The 23,695-nt window shown below is 37.9% G+C and overlaps 2 protein-coding genes across 3 annotated transcripts; both read left to right on the top strand.

Annotated features, from left to right (window-relative positions):
* The first annotated feature begins 2,647 nt into the window (after positions 1-2,647).
* Positions 2,648-8,058, top strand: LOC143041118 (uncharacterized). Its single transcript, XM_076212856.1, has 7 exons — positions 2,648-3,177; positions 3,964-4,073; positions 4,226-4,312; positions 4,773-4,838; positions 5,190-5,338; positions 5,457-5,489; positions 7,332-8,058. The coding sequence occupies exons 1-7, from the start codon at positions 3,164-3,166 to the stop codon at positions 8,040-8,042; spliced, it is 1,170 nt and encodes a 389-aa protein (XP_076068971.1). The 5' UTR covers positions 2,648-3,163; the 3' UTR covers positions 8,043-8,058.
* A 7,981-nt stretch (positions 8,059-16,039) lies between these two features.
* LOC143041119 (uncharacterized) lies at positions 16,040-18,234 on the top strand. 2 transcript variants are annotated; one of them, XM_076212857.1, is made up of 4 exons: positions 16,040-16,149; positions 16,501-16,649; positions 16,772-16,804; positions 17,427-18,234. In XM_076212857.1, exon 4 carries the CDS (start codon positions 17,646-17,648, stop codon positions 18,108-18,110), a length of 465 nt encoding a protein of 154 aa, XP_076068972.1. In that variant the 5' UTR covers positions 16,040-16,149; positions 16,501-16,649; positions 16,772-16,804; positions 17,427-17,645; the 3' UTR covers positions 18,111-18,234. The 2 variants fall into 2 exon arrangements, with proteins under 2 accessions (XP_076068972.1, XP_076068973.1); XM_076212858.1 differs by lacking the exon at positions 16,772-16,804.
* The last annotated feature ends 5,461 nt before the right edge of the window (positions 18,235-23,695 follow it).

The raw sequence follows: 23,695 nt of genomic DNA, 5'->3' as shown, positions 1-23,695 counted from the left end.
CGATAAACTTTGTCTCCCTCTTATTTTTTCTTGAATCTGAAGTGCAGATTGCCACGGCACACGTATACTTAGTCATATTTGTTTGAAAATAGCTCCCAGCAGATCTAAGAGGCTATTCTTTACAAAATTGTTATTAACTTCGTACGTCCGCCACAATGTTATTTTTTATCTCATTGATTATCTTCATATACAGGACGTGACAGTGATACCCATTATTTTTCAACACTCAGATAGAATGCACAAACCCAAATCGATATCCTCTTATTTTTAGTGCTCATAGTTACTTCAGTAAAAATAATTAAAAAATTATTACCTATTTTTAGTTTTACCTTATAATTAGATTAACAAAGTCTTATCACACACCAGTAAGTAAAAATTGTAACATTATGAGTCATGTTTTTAATTTTAAATACATTTATGCAACAAATTATAGCATATCTTTTTTTAAATATCGGTTTCCAAATTAGCTAAGTCTCTGAAGAATATTATGACTTCCGACAGATTTCCCATCTCTTTTAATACGAAATGTTGACGGTGTAAGATAATCTAGGTGACCGTCCCACCGAGTTAATACTGGGATACTCTGCGTGAACTTGTATACAACCTTCAACACTACAAAACTACGTACCTGTGAACAGCAGGGAACTCATCGAACCCTGAAACGTATAATGGCATCACAAAGCGTCATGTTTTATTTTTTATTTTTTATTATGTGATTATTTCATTCATTCATATTGGTTTGAATATTTCAATGAACTAAAGTTATGACTTACCGTGGCCTTGGGGCCACTTGGAAATCTTCTTCGTCTTTGTTCTGGTTAATGACGGTGATGTGCGTAACGAACTTCGGGCGTGGCATGGAGGGTGAGTATGGGGATGGGAAAGGATATAGGTATGCTGAGGGGAATGGTTCTCTCACAGAATCCCCTCACTGGTTTAAGACACGCTTCGTCGTATATGCACTTCACACATGATTTATATGAGGTCTGTGATTGGGGTGAATTCATATCATCCCCTAATCACTAACACTTTGGTCAATTACATTTCTTGTCTCGGACTTGTCTTGTCCTCAACCACGCCAACACTGCCTGTTTTGGCGCCAGAGGGGCATCTCTTGGTGCCGAACGCCTAGTGACCTTTGGCCTCTCGTTGCCAAGGGTCTATGGGAAGTACAACTTCACCTTAACTGGAGTGAAAATGTTGCACGATACATATATTATATGATCCCCATCCATGGGAACTATAGATGGGTAATACACCAGAACCAATACTCAAGACGGAGAAGACACCAAGTGGTAAATAAAATGATTAATAATGAAAATTACATATCGGTAACTCGACATTACTGAGAGGGATTAGAACAACCGGCTTGTGGTAACTAAGGGGTGTCGAGTCCTTACAAAATGCTTTATATAATATTTTCGTATATAGAGACAAAAATGATAGGTCACTATCTAAATGGAAAAAGTAAGACTGTATAACTTGTTATGCATGCTTTCATATACTAAGTCTAGAATACAAATTTCATACAGCTTGATATGCTTAATTGCTGTATTCCAATCTTAATCCTAATTCTACAGCTATCAATTCACTAAATTAACTAAGGCCGAAACCACAGATGTCTATATTAATATGTAATAATAGTCTATTTACTCTAAAAATGCCTCTGTCGGGATTTATTCCCGACAAAGTCACCGCTCTGCCTCATGAATTCCGAGACAATTGAAAATTCTAGCGCTAATAGGAATCTACGAGCTTGACTTTTTGTTGTTGTTGTTGGATCTTTAAGGCTATCGACCTATAATGAGGTCATTAAGCCTGGGCTGCGAGCTTGACTGCGAAAGCTCCCATTGTAATTGTTATTTCGAACTATGTGTTATTCATTTCATTATCTGCACTTCATTTTTATTGATTCATTGCCAAATAAACTTATTATTATTACTATTGTTATTATAGATTGCAAGTATAATATATATTTTCTTTATTATGAATGAAAAATATTAACAACTGTAACTAGAATATAACTGCAACAAAATTAATAGTATACAAGTTAAAATCAAATAGAATTACGATGGTAAATACTTTCAGATATTTTATTTATATTTATATGTATTACTAGGAAAGACTTGAATAATTTAATATATGAAACTTCGTTATAGGCAAACCAAAATGATAAACAAGAAAACGATAAAGATTAAGAAATTAACGTCACCCCTTACACAATATTACTTAATAGATTTTTATTGTATAATTATGATGATAATATAAATTGTAAATATGTTATAATTTCTAATACATAATTAAAATTGTGTAAATTTTGAATTATAGAACTGACAAAATACTGTTTATAATAAAGATTATTTATATAAGTATAGCAGTAGTAACTAAATTTGGATAATTCATATTTATTTAGTATAGTTGCCCCCAAGTTTGTCTTAAGCGAGTTTTCATTAATGTTTAATACGTCCTACGACGTAAACGCTTTTGTAGAAACCCCCATTCGTAGGGTTCGGTTGTTATGAGTAAATTAAAGGCGTTTTTACCAACGCATCAGAATATGAAACGCTAGTTAACGCTTTCAAACATGTTTGAAGTTCTTATCAAACGACTGGGAGAGGCGTTTGAAGATACGGCAGCGGATATGCTCGGAATAGCTAACACGCACTCTGATTGGCTGGAAGGTATTGCCATTCCTATCACATTAAATAATTACAATTCTGAGGCCCTAAGGATTATGATAATTGTTTTATATGAAAAGAAGATCAAAGTAGTAACTTGTTCCTGGCATTAGAATTCAAAAGAATTGTCCATAAGACTTGAAATAAATGGTTGTGTTGTCTTGTGATACCTCAACACAGTTCAGACATATGTCTAGTGAGGGACGTCCGTGTCAGTTCATGTGGTTGTGACTTCGTCTTCCAGTTATGTGAACTTGGTGTAGTTTATGCTATATATCCGTATAATACTTGCTGAAAAATAAGAATTAAAGGATTACCTTATTGCTGTATGCTATTGACATCCGTATTAAAGCAAATATATCGGAGAAATGATATTTGTTTTGAAATGCTGCTCAGATAACACGAACATTGCGTACAACATGGACGCTGTGCTTCAGTAACGTTCAGATCATTCCAACCACATAAGCCCCAAAATTTCCACCAACATGGAGCGAGAACTGTAAGTAATGAATGAAAAGTATTTTGTTATAGTGTAACGGTTTCCATTGCATCTTTTGTATTACTGGACACTGCCTACATCACCTGTAATGGGTAAAAAATAATGAAAACGTGAGATATGATATTTGAATACTCAAGAAGGGGTCTCCCTGTCGACCAAAGTCGACCAACGCCGACCAAAACCACACAATAACGGTTTTTGCTCAAATGCATAATCTATATATAAAAAATAGCGTATGGTTGCACTATTTGACCTATTTTCGTTGAAATGTGTGATTTCCAAGTAAAATGATTAAAGAAAAGTTACGTTTTTATCCTCTGCAAAATTACCAACCGCCGACCAAAAGCCGTCATTTTTTTGTTTGGGTTTGGTCGGCGGTTGGTAATTTTACAGAGGATAAAAACGGAACTTCTCTTTGATCATTTTACATGTGGAAATCACACATTTTAAAGAAAATAGGTCAAATAATGCAACCATATGCTAATTTTTATATCAAATTATACATTTGAGAATAAACCAACATTGGTTTTGGTCGGCTTTGGTCGGCGGTTGGTAATTTTGCAGAGGATAAAAACGTAACTTCTCTTTGATAATTTTACATGGAAATCACACATTTTAAAGAAAATAGGTCACATAATGCAACCATATGCTATATGCATTTGAGCAAAAGCCGTCATTGTTTGGGTTTGGTCGACATTAGTGAGACCGCTCAAGAAGTATTTGGAACCGTTACTTAACGTAGGTAATTCAACAGACTGTAATTACATTTTATATTGCACATTACAGATACCCATGTGATTTATGTGACAAGAGGTTCCTGAGCAAGAGAGCAGCAGATATGTGCTACAATTACCATGTCGACTGCTGCCTCAAGCCTCAGGCAGGACCATCTTACGGTAAGTTTCATTAATATTATTATTATAATTATTATTGTTTTCATGTATGGATGGTGAAATAAGGTATGAACAATCTAAACATTCCTTGGTGTCCATCTTGAATATACATGTACAGTATTTTCTTTTTGAAATGAGCACCAATATATTTGCAGAAATGGTTGGAGCCTCTGGTAGTATGGAGGGCAGCAGTGACTTATGTACACTTGATGTGGCACTACCAGTACCTGCTGTTGACTGTGGTACGTACTTACAGAAAAATCACATCCACAACATTGAACCTTCGTGGAATGTGAATACGGTAGTTCAGTGTTTTAAATAGAGCCTTGCCTAGAATTATCTCCTTATATTATTACAGTAAATAGTTTCAGCCTTTTCAAGGACCTTAATTTGTAGGGCTGTACATTGTACATACCATCATAAATACATTATGATAAACCATTTCATGTTATTATATACTTAGTAATTTTATCCTTGACAATGCCCAAAGTACATACATGTTTCAAAGCACATGCAGTTTATATTGTTGGTATTATTTTGATTTTTTTTTTTATACATAGCACCAATATCACATTCATAACCAGTATTCATCTTTCCAAATCAATTACTGTCTCTGCCATGTTACTATACTCACCAGAATATTGGAGAACTTTCTGTACCTTTTTTTTCTTGTTCCTACATAAGTACTTTGTTCCCCTTCAGAGGATGAAGAAGTGGACAACCCAGAACCATGTGAATCACTCGCAGACGAGGGTGTCCAAAAACAGAGTAAGTAAATTAGTGGTATTGGTTGGACACTTATACTGAAATATTACAATACAAAATAATCATGTATGCCAGGGCATACATCAGTACTGTAATTCTTTGGATGAAACTCTATGTAAACAGTCCCACAGATTGTTTCTTCCAAACAGTAAAGCTTGACCATTGGGTAGCCTCTAATTTTTGTATGTTTAGGCCCTTGTGGCATGACTATGTCAGTCTTTAGTATTGTGTTGTGCTTCTAAATATACATGTAGGTCACACATGTATTTTTTCTTCACTGTTTCTTATATCCTGTATAATTTTGCACTTGAAATGATATGACTTCCTTACTATAATGAGTGCCTAATTTTTCAGGGAAGGGAGGGAAGGTGAAGGAACTGTGGAATTATGAGGCTACAGAAGCACTCCTGCAACTTGTCAAGGCAAACTACACGCGCCTAAATGACAAGAAAACAACAAAGGCCGTTGTGTGGAAGGACATCACCAGAGTGTTGCTGGAATTGGTAAGTTATTATGTAGGCCATGTGAGTTCATTTATTGATATTCACCATAATAATCTGTTAGTAACCACAATTCATTACAGCTGGAGTATCACATTTAATATATTTTTTTTTCCTTCAGGGACTAGCAGGCATCCAACTGCATCACACTGAGGTATTAGTTAAATGAAAACTGTTATGCTGTATGCATGTCTATTATGTAAGCAGTGCACGTAATATGTTCCTGTCTGGATGTTGCCTACAATGATGCTTTTCTGTATGTGGCATATGCTATGTGTCAGGTCCTTAGCCTCTCAGTGTTACCTGCCTTTGATATTGGGAAGCTGGTTGCCAACTGCTTGATTCGTACATGATTTTGTACATGCATGTATGAATATTAAAGGTCAGATATCAACAGATATACCATTCGCTAAAAATCATCGTATTGCTCGAAAAAGTACTTTTTAAAAGCGTACAAATAAAGTTTTTACCTATTACAGAAGAATTTATTCAGAAAATTCACTTTTAATTGCGCCTCGCATACCACTTTTCCGAAGTCTAGATAATCAGAATAACAATATTGTTTGTTTGGCAACTGGACGTCACGAATGCGGAATTCCCCGAACCTTTCCCGAAGCGCACGGGCGGAATGTTTCGAATAGCAGACGACGCAATGAAATGAAGACAAAACTGTTTTTTTGCCAAATTTGATAAGATGTAGATGGTGGAATTATGGAAGTCTTGATATCTGACCTTTAAAGGTCAGATATCAAGACTTCCACAATTTTTTGTATTTACAGTTTAATGTACATAAAAAAACATACTGACAGTATTCTATATAATTCCACCATCTACATCTTATCAAATTTGGCAAAAAACAGTTTTGTCTTCATTTCATTGCGTCATCTGCTATTCAAAACTGTGACGTCACGAACGCGGAATTACCCGAAGCACACGGGCGGAATGCCCGTGTGCTTCGGGGAATTCCGCGTTCGTGACGTCACAGTTGCCAAACAAACAATATTGTTATTCTGATTATCTAGACTTCGGAAAAGTGGTATGCGAGGCGCAATTAAAAGTGAATTTTCTGAATAAATTCTTCTGTAATAGGTAAAAACTTTATTTGTATGCTTTTAAAAAGTACTTTTCCGATGATTTTTAGTGAATGGTATATCTGTTGATATCTGACCTTTAATAGCTTTTTAAGTGACAGCATGGGTATGGTAACTGGATTCTGTATCATAATTTTGTTGCTTCATCATTACTTCATTCCATTTTCCTCCTCAAGGTTAAGGTACCATCGTCATGAAGCATCACACTGTAATTCACAGTGTGATCTGCATTCCAAGACTGTAGTGCCCCTGCTCTATGTCTGTGTTTTGTATGCTATGAACCTAAAAAATTTCTTCACATATTTTTGGTTTAAAAATGGTTAACCAGACCATTACTTTGTGCTTCCCAATTAATGACCTCTCTCTGTCATCCTGTCTGGATGTTGCCTACCACCTTTTCTGTATGTGGCATATGCTATGTGTCAGGTCCTTAGCCTCTCAGTGTTACCTGCCTTTGATATTGGGAAGCTGGTTGCCAACTGCTTGATTCGTACATGATTTTGTACATGCACGTATGAATATTAATAGCTTTTTAAGTGACAGCATGGGTATGGTAACTGGATTCTGTATTATAATGTTAGTGCTTCATCATTACTTCATTCCATTTTCCTCCTCAAGGTTAAGGTACCATCGTCATGAAGCATCACACTGTAATTCAGTGTGATCTGCATTCCAAGACTGTAGTGCCCCTGCTCTATGTCTGTGTTTTTTATGCTATGAACCTAAAAAATTTCTTCACATATTTTTGGTTTAAAAATGGTTAACCAGACCATTACTTTATGTGCTTCCCAATTAATGACCTCTCTCTGTCAAATGTGTGTTTAGGAATCCATATGATGAAAAGATGCAAGTATCAATTAATATTGAAAAATATTAATTCCACTTTGACTTTTCCCCCAAATTAGATCACAGGCCTGGAACTGAGACAAGTTGTGGCTAAGTGGCGATACCTCAAATCAACATTCCATCATTATGAGGACTACAAGAAGGCAAGTGGGAGGGGAAAGAAGACTGAGCCACGATATTACAATCTCCTGTCCTCAATTCTGAAGAATCGTCCCCTGTCCCGGCCAGATCTGTATGTGTTGGAGGGCACAGAAGTGGGTACTAGGAGTGTGGCAGAAATTGAGGTTGACAACCCTGTGGAAGAAGACCCAGCCACACAAGCCTCACTACTAGACCCTCAGCATGGTGAAGCCTCGCAACGTGCCCCAACTCCTCCTCAAGCATCACCACCAGATCCTCAGCCTGCTCATGCCTCACAAGCCCCACAGCCTGCTCCAGCCACACGTGAGGAGCCACCTGCAGCCCGAGGGAATGTCCCACCCCCACCCCCAAGAAGAACAAGAACCAGAAGCTTAAGACCCTCTGCAGACAGAAAGGAACTGTTATTGTGCGTGAAAGAGATGAAAAATACACTGAAAACATGTAGTGATGAACAAGAAAACAGTATGGCAGAAGTAAAAGAACTTCTGTCTTCCGTTGTGCAATGTGATAGAGAACGCCACGAAATGGATAGAGAACGCCACGAAATGGACATGGAATTAAAGAGGGAGAGGTTAAATATCCTAAGATTAAAAAGAATTGAATTAGAGCGCAGACAAAACAATAAGTGATTTTGTAATAAAATATGATACCAAATGACTATAACACAATGTTTTGACTGAAGTCCATCTTTTTATTACTTTTTATAAACATCTTTTTATTACTTTCAAATTTTTCTGTCATACTCCTACCCCATTTCACATCTGCCCTCCTCTTTGCCTCCTTTACCTTTTGCTTTACTTCTCTTTTCTTTTCTTTGTACGTCTCATATGACTCCCCCGTCCTCTTTTGTAACCAATCTGTGAATGCTCGCTTCTTCTCTTCAACCTTCTTTGTTTCCTCATCCCACCATTCACTACCCTTTCTTCTATTTCCCCCTGTCCTTCTTGTTCCACACACCATCCTTGCACACTTTAAGACTCCGAGTCAAAACACTTTTCAAAACACTTTTACAAATTTTGGGAGGCACAATCAATAAAAACCATGTACATATATATGTGAATTTTGTATATTTTTGTAACATAAACATATAAAGAAATGTAAAAAACAATATAGGCTAATTATTGAAACCCTAAACAGTCGTACTCCAGGTTGCTTTTACTTTTTCCTGTCACTCACTGTAGCATTGCCACTATTGCCTGCCTTTTTAGCACACCAGCCTGGTCTCGTGGCATGGCAGACAACAATGAAGAACTGAAATACTCAACAGCGTCATCCACCAGCCCTTCCCTCTCGAGGATGTTAATTTCATCAGGCTGAGTTATTGATATGTTGTGAAGAACACAGCATGCTTTTATTATTTTAGGTATCCGAAGAATATCGGCATCTACATGCTTCAATCGTCGAAACCTACCTTTTAAGAAACCAAAAGCATTTTCAATTGTAACTCTTGCTTTGGAGAGTTTAGTATTGAAGAGAATTTGTGCTTGCGATAAGTTTCCAGAGTTCTTAAATGGTACCATTACATGCTTTTGGACTCCAAAGGCAGAGTCTCCTACAATATGATATTGTGGTGATGGGAAATAATTTAGGTCACCATTTTGGATTTTCTTATAAAGTGAAGTTGACTTTAGCACTCGGCTGTCATGTGCAGATCCCGGGAAGCCCACTTGAATGTAGGAAAAACTTTTATTAGGCAAGCAAACTGCAAGTAAAATGACACTGTGTTGTTGTGTTCTATCCACATAATCGGCCTGCGTGGGTGCTGGAGCTTTGATGTTAATGTGGCATCCATCCAGAGCCCCTACCACACCGGGAATTCCTCCCATTTCTTGGAATTCATGTGCAATTTCAGAAATTTTAGGAGGAGTTGGCCACAAAAAGACATCCTTTCCTGCATTGCAAATGACATCAATCAGTCTCTGGACACAGTCAAAGACTGTACGTTGCGACACACCAAACATCTCTGAGATTTCCCTGTAGGTACTCTGCGTTCCTAAATACCAGAGTGTAACGTACAAAGCTTTTCTTGGACCCAAATAAAGGCTGGATCCTGAAGGGTTCAGACCGTATGCTTCATGTATGAAGTCCAAGATGAGGTCAAAAGATTTCCTTGTGAGGCGAAGGTTCCGGAAGAAGTCCATCTCGCTCATGTTGTCCAGGATGTCTGCCAGACCCTCCTGTTTTGGATGGTGTTCCCTACAATACAAATGCGAACCAAATTAGTATACTGTACAATTGACCTTAGTAGAAGAATGAGGTTATGCTGAATTTTACAATTAGTATTGGTCGACAATAACCCAGGCAGTACCATTGACTCCCTTAGGAGTCATGTTTTGAAATATTCTATAAATTATCTACATGATCATTTTCACTTTAAATTGTCTTAAGATACAGATATCAGTAGATACTACTTGTCTATGAAGCAAAATGATGAATTTCTAAAATTTCATGACCAGCGATTTTGTGTAATTCACCCTTACACACTATTTCATTTTTAGAAAATAGTAAATGTCACCTTACACATTCATTACCCTCTAAATTAAAAATAACATATATTCCCCTTCAAAAAAAACTTGTGTTTAATTGTTTTCTTAAAAACTGATTTTATTCAAATTATTTTTTCTTAGTGACTCCCGATGGAGTCAATGGGACTTAGGGGTATAGATGTATACAATATATTGTTGATTATTGACATAAAGAAATAAAAGCATCAACAATAACAACATAATCTGAATATCAATAAGGGAAATTAGAATTTCACCTTTGCTCTACTGTATGTAGATTGGGTGCACACACACACACACCAAAACACTCGTGTGCACACACACACACATCTTACACATATATACAAAACAAACACATTCATATACATATACTAATACATAACATGCAGACATAATTGAGATTGGTTTCACGCACGCGCATGAGTACACACATACACACACACACATATACACACATGCGGCGACATTGTGGTCCCCCAGTACCAAAAAGAATATAAAGAAAATAGAAAGAATCCAAAGAGCAGCTACAAAAATGGCACCTGCACTTGCAAACCTATCATACATTAAAACATTAAAACTACACCCAAAGACCTTTATTACGCACAGATACTCTCTTCTCTTCCTCCACAACCACCAAATACCAACCTCCGGAAACATATTCATAATCATATCACTCACCGCTCCATTAACACACTGAAAGACAACACACTGCTGCATGCCAGACCCCCTGATATCCACCCTTCTGAATCCTCTCTCCCACGAAAGGACAGAGTCCACTTGGCCAGACTGCGATGCGGTCACCACCCAGCACTTCTAAGCTACCAGAAGAGGCTGGACGACCGTGTTGTGAACAGCTGCCCAGGATGTAACACTTCACCCCATACCATACAACACATAATGGAAGACTGCATTATACACAATCATGCACGCAAACAACACAACATACACTCTATAAAGGATTTGTGGGAAAACCCAGTTTCGGCTGTGGCCTTCCTTGGGGAGACGGGACTGCTCGGACAGAGTCTAGGGAACGACAACAACAACAACAACCTATCATACGAGGAGAGATTGGCTAAACTGGAGTTACCGACACTGGAGCAAAGAAGAGAGAGAGGTGACCTATTGACCATCTACAGAATCATGAGAGGCACAGAGGTACTCGATAGAGAGAACTTACTTAACTGGGACAAAAGAAACACAAGAGGACATGGAAAGAAAATCAAAAAAACATAGCTATAGAAGAGAACTGAAGAAAAACAGTTTTCCTCATAGAGTTTTGGACACTTGGAACAAACTGGACAATGAAATAGTATGCGCAAAAACCATTCATGAGTTTAAAAACAAACTAGACACTGCGAGATACAAAGGCGGGACATCATGAGCATAGCTCCCCTTCCCGCAAAATACAACTAGGTAAATACTTGTATACACACACATTAGAAGAAATGATGAATTTTATAGGACTCTTGTTCTTATCAGGATATAATATCAGATCAAGTGAGAAGGATTATTGGAGCAAGGCACAAGATCTTGAATGCCCTATCTTTGCTGCAACTATGAGCAGAAATTGGTTTCAGGAAATCAAGAAGTTTCCTCATTGTGCTGATAATGCAAACCTTGGTAGTGAGAAAATGGCTAAAGTGAAACCTTTATATGATTTTTTGAATGAAAACATTAGGCAATTTGGAATTCTTCATGAAATTCTGAGTATTGACGAATCTATGACGCCTTATTGTGGACGTCATTCCTGCAAGCAATTCATCAGACAAAAGCCAACAAGATTTCTATTCAAATCATGGATCATAGCCAGTTCAACTGGGATGCCCTATTATATAAAGATCTATGAAGGTAAATCAGAAAACCAGTCGTCCAAGGAACCTTTAGGAAGTAGAGTAATCCGGGAATGCATTTCTGCTTGCACTGAACCTAATAAGGACAGGTTTTATTTTGACAATTTTTTTTACCTCGTATGACATAGTCATAGATCTGAAAGAAATGGAAATAAATGCCACTGGTACAATTCGATCAAACGGAATAAAGCACTGTCCAATACCTACTACAAAAGATGAAAAAGAAGCCAAGAGGATCCTATGACTATCGATCAGAAGGAAATGTTGAAATCGTTACTTGGAATGATAATGCTGTTGTTACTCTTTGCAGTAACTGTGAGGGTCTAAATCTGATTGGCATGGCAAAACGGTGGCAAAAGGGTGTAGGAAGAGTGAACATTGAACAACCTTTCATAGTAAAAGGCATGGGCGTTGTCGACTTATTCGACAGAGGGTCAGATTTTCTTCCTGTAATCAGAGGTAAAAAGTGGTATTTTCCTCTTATCATTGCTGCTCTGAACACAGGGATCGTGTTTTGCTGGCGACTTTATGAAATCAGCACAGGAACAGCAATTCCTAACAAAGAATATCGACGGTCTATTGCTCACATCCTTGTCAAAAGAACAAAGCCTGAAAGGATGCATTCAAAAGTCCTAAGGTCAGGCCCAAAAGGATGCAAAGCTCTCCCACCAAGGGAAGTAAGGACAGACAACACTAAACATCATACTGAATCTCTACTAACTTCAAGAAGATGCTTTGTGTGTAAGAAGAATGGGAAAATTCAGTGCACAAAATGTAAGGTCACCCTTCATCTGAAGTCACGCTGGCAAATATTTCACGAAAAATAGAATTTTGCTGTATGCATACCCATTGCTGCTGTACAGTTATGCACAAATCCTTTATTATGTTCTTAGATTTTATGTATTTTTTATGTATTCTATTATATGAAATGTTTCCTTTAGTATTTACTCAGCACAGGAACTTTGTATTTTTGTTTATTCCCATTTGTTGACTTGCTTTCTTTGCATTAGTTGTGCTTCCACTCATGATTGTACAAGCATGTGTTCATATGCTTATAATTCAAAGAGACTTACTTATTTGTCACTCTTATATCAATAGAATGCTGTATAAAAAGCATTCAAATAAAGTAAGTATGAAATTGACCATTTTCATTTACTCCTTATACCCAAGTCCCATTGACTCTTGGGAGTCACACCTGTATATTCCATGAAAATACAAATAATGAAAAAATTCCAGTAACAGGTAATCAAATATATCAAAAACTCTTCAGGAATTAAGTTGATCAAAAATCAGAACTAAAGCACATGGGTACCAGCTGGGATAATTACCTTTCCATGAAGTCACAAGCTACTGCTGCTGCTGCTACAGCTACCATTCCTGCCTTTGGCTGCATCCCTGCCAACCTTGCAACTGCCAATAGAGGTATTATAGGTCTTGATAGAAGAGATTGGTTTTCGTCATCTTCCATATAAGTATCAGAGTCGGTGCTGCTGTTCATTTCGTCCCTTGGCTCAATTCTTGTAGTCTGGCTTTTGATGTTCCCACCACGGCTGCTGTCTACGTTATCACGTTATGATCCGTACGACACTTTTTCCGAGACGGTGCGAGCGAGGGTCGTCTGGCAGCACAGTAAGTCGTGTTTACCAATGACTTCAAACATGTTTGATAGCGTTTGATATTCTGGATGCGTTGGTAAAAACGCCTTTAATAAGAACAGTTATGAGGCAACGGACAATAGGCGTTATTACCAACGCATCAGAATATCAAACGCTATCAAACATGTTTGAAGTTCTTGCTTGGTTTTATCAAACGACTGGGACAGGCGTTTGAGGATACGGCAGCGAATATGCTCGGAATAGCTAACACGCACTCTGATTGGCTGGAAGGTATTGCCATTCCTATCACAAATAATTACAATTCTGAGGCCCTAAGGATTATGATAATTGTTTTATATGAAAAGAAGATCAAAGTAGTAACTTGTTCCTGGCATTAGAATTCAAAAGAATTGTCCATAAGACTTGAAATAAATGGTTGTGTTGTCTTGTGATACCTCAACACTGTTCAGACATATGTCTAGTGAGGGACGTCCGTGTCAGTTCATGTGGTTGTGACTTCGTCTTCCAGTTATGTGAACTTGGTGTAGTTTATGCTATATATCCGTATAATACTTGCTGAAAAATAAGAATTAAAGGATTACCTTATTGCTGTATGCTATTGACATCCGTATTAAAGCAAATATATCGGAGAAATGATATTTGTTTTGAAATGCTGCTGAGATAACACGAACATTGCGTACATCATGGACGACTGCTGTAACTGCTAAGATTTTTTTTATTTTTTATTATAGGTTTATTCAACAATATTAAATACAATTAGACATACATATATACATTTTTTTTTTTTTTTTTTTTTTTTTTTTTTTTACAAAATTGGTAGTTGAAAAGGGAGAGCGAGAAGCAAAGCTTATGGGGAGTTGCTCTCCCTTAAGGAAACAATGATTTTTATTTATTTATTTTTGTTACATGGTAGTATGGTACATACACATCTACACACATATATACACACATACATGCATACACATATATACACACACACAATGACATGCGTCACGACGTCCGCTAACTCCATTCCAACCAGAGAGTTGTTTTAAATGGAAAAACTTCTGGATGGAAAAGTGTTGCAAGTGGAGTTCCTCAGGGTTCCGTTCTTGGGCCACTTCTATTCATAGTATATATAAATGATATAGACCATGGACTAAAATCTACTGTTTCCAAATTTGCTGATGATACAAAACTGTGCGGAGTGGCAAATGATCACTCAAACCAATTAGATATTCAAGAAGATTTAGATCAATTACAGCAATGGTCTGAAAAGTGGCTAATGAAATTTAACACAAGTAAATGCAAGGTAATGCACATAGGTAAAAATAACAGCAAGTACGATTAGAAGTTATTTGGAAATTCGTTAACAAAAGTGGATAGTGAAAAAGATCTCTGCGTAATTATCAGTAACGACCTCAAATCATCCCAGCAGTGTATTTCAGCCTCTGAGAAAGCAAATAAGATTCTGGGATTGATTGCGCGATCTTTTGATTTCAAAAGTCCATCACTCATTAACAAGCTATATAAATCGTTAGTTCGTCCACATTTGGAATATGCTGTTTCCGTATGGTCACCGAATCTCATTAAAGACATTGACAGACTGGAAAAAGTACAACGGCGAGCCACAAAACGGATTCCAAATATCAAAAATAAATCATACGAAAATCGACTTAAGCACATGAATCTGTTTTCCCTAAAAAAGCGTAGACTCAGAGGTGACTTGATACAGGTCTTTAAGATTTTAAAGGGAATTGACAACATCAAAAGTGACCAAATTTTCACATTGAATGAGAATCAGACAAGAAACAATGGTCTCAAACTGTCCGGAAATAGATTCAAGTTGGAAGTAGGTAGAAACAACTTTGCCAACCGTGTAGTTAATGAATGGAATAAACTTACTGCACAGGTAGTGCAATGTAGTTCAGTTCGAAGCTTTAAGAATCATTTAGATAAATACCTAAGTAAGATGCTGTAATTATTATAATTTATGTTATATTATTTGTTTTTGTTTTGTTATAATTTGTCTGTCTGATTTTTATTTATTATTAGTTATATGTCAATTTATTATCATTTACTATTTACCTGTTTGTTTGTTATTCAACTATACCAATGCATTTATTTATGTATTTTAATTGTTATTTACATTGTTATAGTTTTAATTTATTATTAATATGATTTTTTTTTTTTTTTTTTTTTTTTTTTTTGCATCCGACCTAGATATGGATCAAAAGGTCTCCTGTCGGCATGCTTTGCCTTTGTAATCCTTTGTAATCCCCAAAATTTCCACCAACATGGAGCGAGAACTGTAAGTAATGAATGAAAAGTATTTTGTTATCTCCTCTTATATTATTAATGTAAATAGTTTCAGCCTGTTCAAGGACCTTAATTTTAGTGTAGGGCTGTACATTGTTATTTGTACATACCATCATAAATACATTATGATAAACGATTTTATATTATTATATACTTAGTAATTTTATCCTTGACAATGCCCAAAATACATACATGTTTCAAAGCACATGCAATTTATATTGTTGGTATTATTTTGATTTTTTTTTATACATAGCTGCTAGCACCAACATCACATTCATAACCAGTATTCATCTTACCATATCAATTCCTGTCTCTGCCATGTTACTATACTCACCAGAATATTGGAGAATTTTCTGTACCTTTTATTTCTTGTTCCTACATAAGTACTTTGTTCCCCTTCAGAGGATGAAGAAGAAGTGGACAACCCACCACGTGAATCACTCACAGAGGAGGGTGTCCGAAAACAGAGTAAGTAAATTAGTGGTATTGGTTGGACACTTATACTGAAATATTACAATACAAAATAATCATGTATGCCAGGGCATACATCAGTACTGTAATTCTTTGGATGAAACTCTATGTAAACAGTCCCACAGATTGTTTCTTCCAAACAGTAAAGCTTGACCATAGGGTAGCCTCTAATTTTTGTATATTTAGGCCCTTGTGGCATGACTATGTCAGTCTTTAGTATTGTGTTGTGCTTCTAAATATACATGTAGGTCACACATGTATTTTTTCTTCACTGTTTCTTATATCCTGTATAATTTTGCACTTGAAATGATATGACTTCCTTACTATAATGAGTGCCTAATTTTTCAGGGAAGGGAGGGAAGGTGAAAGAACTGTGGAATTATGAGGCTACAGAAGCACTCCTGCAACTTGTCAAGTCAAACTGCACGCGCCTAAATGACAAGAAAACTACAAAGGCCGTTGTGTGGAAGGACATCACCAGAGTGTTGCAGGAATTGGTAAGTTATTATGTAGGCCATGCGAGTTCATTTTCTTATTGATATTTGCCACAATAATCTGTTAGTAACCACAATTCATTACAGCTGGAGTATCACATTTAATATATTTTTTTTTCCTTCAGGGACTAGCAGGCATCCAACTGCATCGCATTGAGGTATTAGTTAAATGAAAACTGTTATGATGTATGCATGTCTATTATGTAAGCAGTGCACGTAATATGTTCCTGTCTGGATGTTGCCTACCACCAATGATGCTTTTCTGTATGTGGCATATGCTATGTGTCAGGTCCTTATGTTATAATGGGTAGCCTCTCAGTGTTACCTGCCTTTGATATTGGGAAGCTGGTTGCCAACTGCTTGATTCGTACATGATTTTGTACATGCACGTATGAATACTAATAGCTTTTTAAGTGACAGCATGGGTATGGTAACTGGATTCTGTATTATAATTTTAGTGCTTCATCATTACTTCATTCCATTTTCCTCCTCAAGGTTAAGGTACCATCGTCATGAAGCATCACACTGTAATTCACAGTGTGATCTGCATTCCAAGACTGTAGTGCCCCTGCTCTGTCTGTGTTTTGTATGCTATGAACCTAAAAAATTTCTTCACATATTTTTGGTTTAAAAATGGTTAACCAGACCATTACTTTATGTGCTTCCCAATTAATGACCTCTCTCTGTCAAATGTGTGTTTAGGAATCCTTATGATGAAAAGATGCATGTATCAATTAATATTGAAAAATATTAATTCCACTGACTTTTCCCCCAAATTAGATCACAGGCGTGGAACTGAGACAAGTTGAGGGCAAGTGGCGCAACCTCAAATCAATATTCCATCATTATGAGGACTACAAGAAGGCAAGTGGGAGGGGAAAGAAGACTGAGCCACGATTTTACAATCTCCTGTCTTCAATTCTGAAGAATCATCCCCTGTCCCAGCCAGATCTGTGTGTGTTGGAGGGCACAGAAGTGGGTACTAGGAGTGTGGCAGAAATGGAGGTTGACAACCCTGTGGAAGAAGACCCAGCCACACAAGCCTCATTACTAGACCCTCAGCATGGTGAAGCCTCGCAATGTGCCCCAACTCCTCCTCAAGCATCACCACCAGATCCTCAGCCTGCTCATGCCTCACAAGCCCCACAGCCTGCTCCAGCCACACGTGAGGAGCCACCTGCAGCCCGAGGGAATGTCCCACCCCCAAGAAGAACAAGAACCAGAAGCTTAAGACCCTCTGCAGACAGAAAGGAACTGTTATTGTGCGTGAAATATATGAAAAATACACTGAAAACATCTAGTGATAAACAACAAAACAGTATGGCAGAACTAAAAGAACTTTTGTCTTGCATTGCGGGACGTGATAGAGAACGCCACGAAATGGACATGGATATAAAGAGGGAGATGTTGAATATCCTAAGATTAAAATTAATTGAATTAGAGCGCAGACAAAACAATGAGTGATTTTGTAATAAAATATAATACCAAATAACTACATGGTGACAAATGACTATAACACAATGTTTTGACTCTGAAGTCCTCTTCAGGTGTGATGTGGCACATATAATTGGATGTACTGGTGCTTGCATTGAAATGGTAGAATAGTAGGTTGGAGAGAATGCAGAGGGCAATGGAGGCAGGAAGGGTGTCAGAACCGGTAACTGAAGTCACCCTTGTGGTCTCTGACTTGTCAGAAAGACTTCAGTTACCGGTTCTGACACCCTTCCTGCCTCCATTGCCCTCTGCATTCCCTCCAACCTACCATATGAACACAAGCAAAAGTACATCCAATTATATGTGCCACGTCACACTTGAAGAGGATTTCAGAGTGAGTCAAAACACTTTTACAAAATTTTGGGAGGCACAATCAATAAAAACCATGTACATATATGTGCCTTGCTGTGGATGTGCTGTGTCTTGCGACACTGCTTCTGACCCAGGGCGGTGGGCAGGGTGCAGGGATGACCCGTCATCCAGGAGGTGCTCAGATGAAAGGGAGGGTGGGAGGGGTGTGGAGTGTATTTAGGGATGAAATGGGTGGGAGTGTTTTTATGCCTTTCCCTTTTTGGCTACCTCCCTTGGAAGGGGGTAAAAGCCTTGGTATATGTATGTATGTACATATATGTGAATTTTGTATATTTTTGTAACATGTAAAGAAATGTAAAAAACAATATATTTTGGCTAATTATTGAAACCCTAAACAGTCATATTCCAGGTTGCTTTTACTTTTTCCTGTCACTCACTGTAGCATTGCCACTATTGCCTGCCTTTTTAGCACACCAGCCTGGTCTCGTGGCAGGGCAGACAACAATGAAGAACTGAAATACTCAACAGCGTCATCCACCAGCCCATCCCTCTCGAGGATGTTAATTTCATCAGACTGAGTTATTGATATGTTGTGAAGAACACGGCATGCTTTTATTATTTTAGGTATCCGAAGAATATCGGCATCTACATGCTTCAATCGTTGAAACCTACCTTTTAAGAAACCAAAAGCATTTTCAATGGTAACTCTTGCTTTGGAGAGTTTAGTATTGAAGAGAATTTGTGCTTGCGATAAGTTTCCAGAGTTCTTAAATGGTACCATTACATGCTTTTGGACTCCAAATGCAGAGTCTCCTACAATATGATATTGTGGTGATGGGAAATAATTTAGGTCACCGTTTTGGATTTTCTTATAAAGTGAAGTTGACTTTAGCACTCGGCTGTCATGTGCAGATCCCGGGAAGCCCACTTGAATGTAGGAATTTTTTTTATTAGGCAAGCAAACTGCAAGTAAAATGACACTGTTTTTGTGTTCTATCAACATAATCGGCCTGCGTGGGTGATGGAGCTTTGATGTTAATGTGGCATCCATCCAGAGCCCCTACCACACCGGGAATTCCTCCCATTTCTTGGAATTCATGTGCAATTTCAGAAATTTTAGGAGGAATTGGCCACAAAAAGACATCCTTTCCTGCATTGCACCCATATCTGCCTCTGGCTGCATCTCTGCCACGCTTGCAACTGCCAATAGAGGCATCATAGGTCCTGATAGAAGAGACTGGTTTTCGTCATCTTCCATATAAGTATCAGAGTCGGTGCTGCTGTCCATTGTCTCGTCCCTTGGCTCAATTCTCGTAGTCTGGCTTGATGGTCCCACCACGGCTGCTGTCTATGTTATGATCCGCACGACACTTTTTTCCGAGACGGTGCGAGCGAGGGTCGTCTGGCAGCACAGTAAGTCGTGTTTACCAATGACTTCAAACATGTTTGATAGCTTCAACAAAAACCCACTGTGTTGGATAAGAAGAAATTAAATAAATGAATTCCATATATTTCGATCACGGACTGTGATCCTCTTCAGTGGAATACAGATAGGTAGAGTTTTAGTTTTAGTTTATTATTTAACATTAGTACATGAATATATACACAATCACATACACGTATGTATATATACTCGTACATACATATACTTATAACTATATACATATACATATAAAAATGCGCGGGCCACAAGCCCGCCGCTGGGGCTTACGCCCCGATATTTTGCTACCATGTTTCAGCGAGGGGGCGGAATGTCTCGCATGATGGTTAGCAATTTGCTAGGTGTGTAAAGAGCCCGCCTGACCAAATGGGCGGCCAAAGCTTCCTCATACTGTGGGCCCTCGATGGGTTGCTGTCTTAGTTGAGCTGTGGCGGGGCAAAGCACTAGACGCTACCCGAGTCCTACCCTTGTCCCTTATTTTTATTGTATATAAGACATGCCTTTTGCTCTACCTATCTGTATTCCACTGAAGAGGATCACAGTCCGTGATCGAAATATATGGAATTCATTTATTTCATTTCTTCTTATCCAACACAGTGGGTTTTTGTTGAATCTTTACGAATGTGTTACTACATTACTTTATAGTTATGTTTGATAGCGTTTGATATTCTGGATGCGTTGGTAAAAACGCCTAATGTCTCTCCAATGCGAGGCGGAGGACGATTTCCTTCGCCTCATTATTATCGCTTCACCACGAAGAGACAACAAAGAAGCCTCTCACCCAAGCTCTGGATGGCGAGAGCAGACCACTAGGCCCAAGTACAGGGTCAAAGGTCGTCGCATCGAATCCCTTCGTATTGGCAACCTCTGTAGTAATTAATTGATCCAAACTGAGAACGTTAGAGAACTTACCTGGTTGAGTTCTCTAACTAATCGTCGGAACTGGTGTATTCTTGAGGCTTCGATGTAATTGTAGAAATTCCTTGCCGAGGTTTATTTGTCCTTTTGACACCAGAGTTGAAGCTTGTCTGGCGTTCAGTCAACTAAACTTAGTCTCGTTCGGCTGGAATTCTTACGAGCCCTCAAAACGGCTTCGAAGCCACGGGACAACTAATACTTCAAGTAAGTTCTCAAGTTCCCGATTTGTTAATCAAAATTACCACATAGGCTTAAATAAATAAAGAGGGAGGAGAGTTTAATAATATATATATAAAAATTACGATAGTGTGATACGAAGTTACAGGAAAGGTTCCCGATTCGAAAATTAAACAAGCTTTCGGGAAATTGCCGTAGCTCAAGTAAACAATGCAATTACCACAGCCCCCCAGCCAATAACAACAAAAAGAAAGTGTTTAAAAAATATAACACTTTCGAACAAAATTTATAACAAGTTTTTGTTTGCTAGAGACCTTACAAGGTCTCTAGAGGCCAGTGCAGTCCCACGAGTTGGCCTCACAGAGGTAGGTTCCAGAGACACAATCGTCTTGTAAAGAGTTAACCTCCTCTGCGTCTGAGACCTCTTCAAAGGGTTCAGACTCTCTTGCCTGAACATTAGGAACCCCAGGGGATTCATCCTCAAGACTGGAACTCAACTCAGCATGGAGCTCTAGAGGGATTAAAAGTTTGATGTTCACTTTAATAGAGTTTCCATCAGGCTTAACGACAGAGACTGTACGTATCACCTTGTCTTGGCCAGGAAAATTTTCCACAATACGAACTAAGGGCCAGAAGGGTCTGGTCTTGAAGGGGAGTTTCAAAAAGGCAATATCACCCTTTTCCCAGCTTCTAGAACTGTGATATGCAGCTCTATCCCTTTCCCTTAAGCTGACCAAGTACTCTGTCAACCATCGTTTCTTGAACTCTTCATAGAAATAATCTCTACAGTCCATAACCAAGTTGAGAAGAGAAGGGTAGTCTTCTCCTGATTCCCATTCAGGGACTTGTTCCAAGTCTCCAAACATCAAGGAAGGAATGGTCCTTCCAATAAGAAAATGATTTGGGGTAATAACATCTACCTCATTTTCACAAGAACGATAAGTTAGTAGTCTATTGTTCAATTTTTTTTGAACATCAGACAAAAGAGTGGTAACCTCTGCCAGGGAAGGAACAGGCCTACCTAATACCTTATACAAACATTGTTTCACTGTCTGTATTAGCCTTTCCCAAGTGGCACCATACCAAGCAGCATAAACAGGAATGGTTCTATGCTGAACAGGGGAAGTTTTAAATTTCTCTTCAAATTCAGAAGATAAAAGTTGTTCAATAACATTTCCCGCTTGAACAAAAGATTTAGCGTTGTCAGAATAAACAGCAGAAGGAATTCCATACCTGTTAGCAAACCTAACAAGAGCCAAAATAAACTCAGGAGTGGACATAGTATTCACAACTTCTAAATGAACTGCTCTAGTATTGAAACATGTGAAGATAAGAATGTATATTTTAACCTTCTCTCCATTCCTGTCTCTAACCCATAAATGTCCTGTGTAGTCTACACCAATATGGGCAAAGGGCACACTTAGATTCACCCTAGAGGCAGGTAAAGATGAAGGAGAAGGATAATTAACTGCACGGGAATTGTATTTCCTACAAACTATACAATCCTTCAAAATGCTTAAAACAGCTTGTCTTGCCTTAAGTATCCAGAATCCGTGCATACGAACGAAATTAAGTGTGGCTTGTAGTCCCATGTGCATAACTTGACAATGAGCAAAGAAAATTAGGATCTTAGTTAAATGATGAGATTTGGACAAGAGAAGGGGATTGACAACCTCATATTTGAGGTTAATGTTCTTGTCAATTCTGCCCTTGGACCTAATCAAACCATTCTTGAACAAGAACAAGTTCATTTGGCTTACCAAAGGAGGTACGTCATTAGTGTTGGAATTCTGCAAATAAGCTAATTCAGCAGGAAAGGAATCCCTTTGCATAATACTCATCAAATAATTAGATGCTGCCTTAACAGGGTCAGCAGCATTAGACTTCTTGAACAGAAAGACAGCCTTAAAAATCAAAGAAGTTTACTATAGGAAGAAAACTTAGAGACATCTATTAGAGAGGAGTGTCAACTTGTAAAACAGCAGCATTGACAATGTCTCCCTTGAAACAGGAGGGAATACATCCCAAGTGACCCTTTGGCCAAGTATGCGGAGGCCACAACAACCATTCAGGTCCATAAACCCACCAATTAAATTTTTCCTTGAACACCTTAGCACTACAAGGTTTAGTTAGGAAATCAGCCATATTATGTTCAGAAGCGGACAATGTCTTATCGTGGCTAGCCATAATGACGCCAACCCAACAATTCGTTACAAATACACGAGCAAAATAGTCGTGCCAAAAAACCGTCTTATGGACTAAGCACAACGAAGATAGAAATTAAGTAAAAATAATTTTGATTTGAATACTAGCTTAAATTAGATAAAGGCAACAAATCAAAGACACCACGACAGTATAACAATAGAGGCCACCAAGAATAGAGAACTATTCGGAAATTTCCGAATGTTCACGAGAAAAACAAGGTACCAAAGCCGGCAAATTTCCCGAAAGTTAACAAGGTCCTCAAACGAGGAAATTAATAAAACCGAACAAACTCGGTATAAAGAACAGGAAACCGGACTTCGTACCCACACACTATCGTAACCTTAGTAAAAAAATGCTTACATAGCGGCTTACGACACAAAGGGGTAATAAGTTAAGTCGAAATCGACTACTAAAGTTTAATTCAAATATCTACGTAAATTCTCAAATTCCGAGAATTCCGATTAGAGAAGATCTTTTAATATTATGTTGTAATTAATTTATT

This window comes from Oratosquilla oratoria, chromosome 30, assembly GCF_046742065.1.
Source record: "Oratosquilla oratoria isolate Oo_2021 chromosome 30, ASM4674206v1, whole genome shotgun sequence".
Classification (NCBI taxonomy): Eukaryota; Metazoa; Arthropoda; class Malacostraca; order Stomatopoda; family Squillidae; genus Oratosquilla; species Oratosquilla oratoria.
This window is presented reverse-complemented; position numbering and strand designations above follow the sequence as displayed.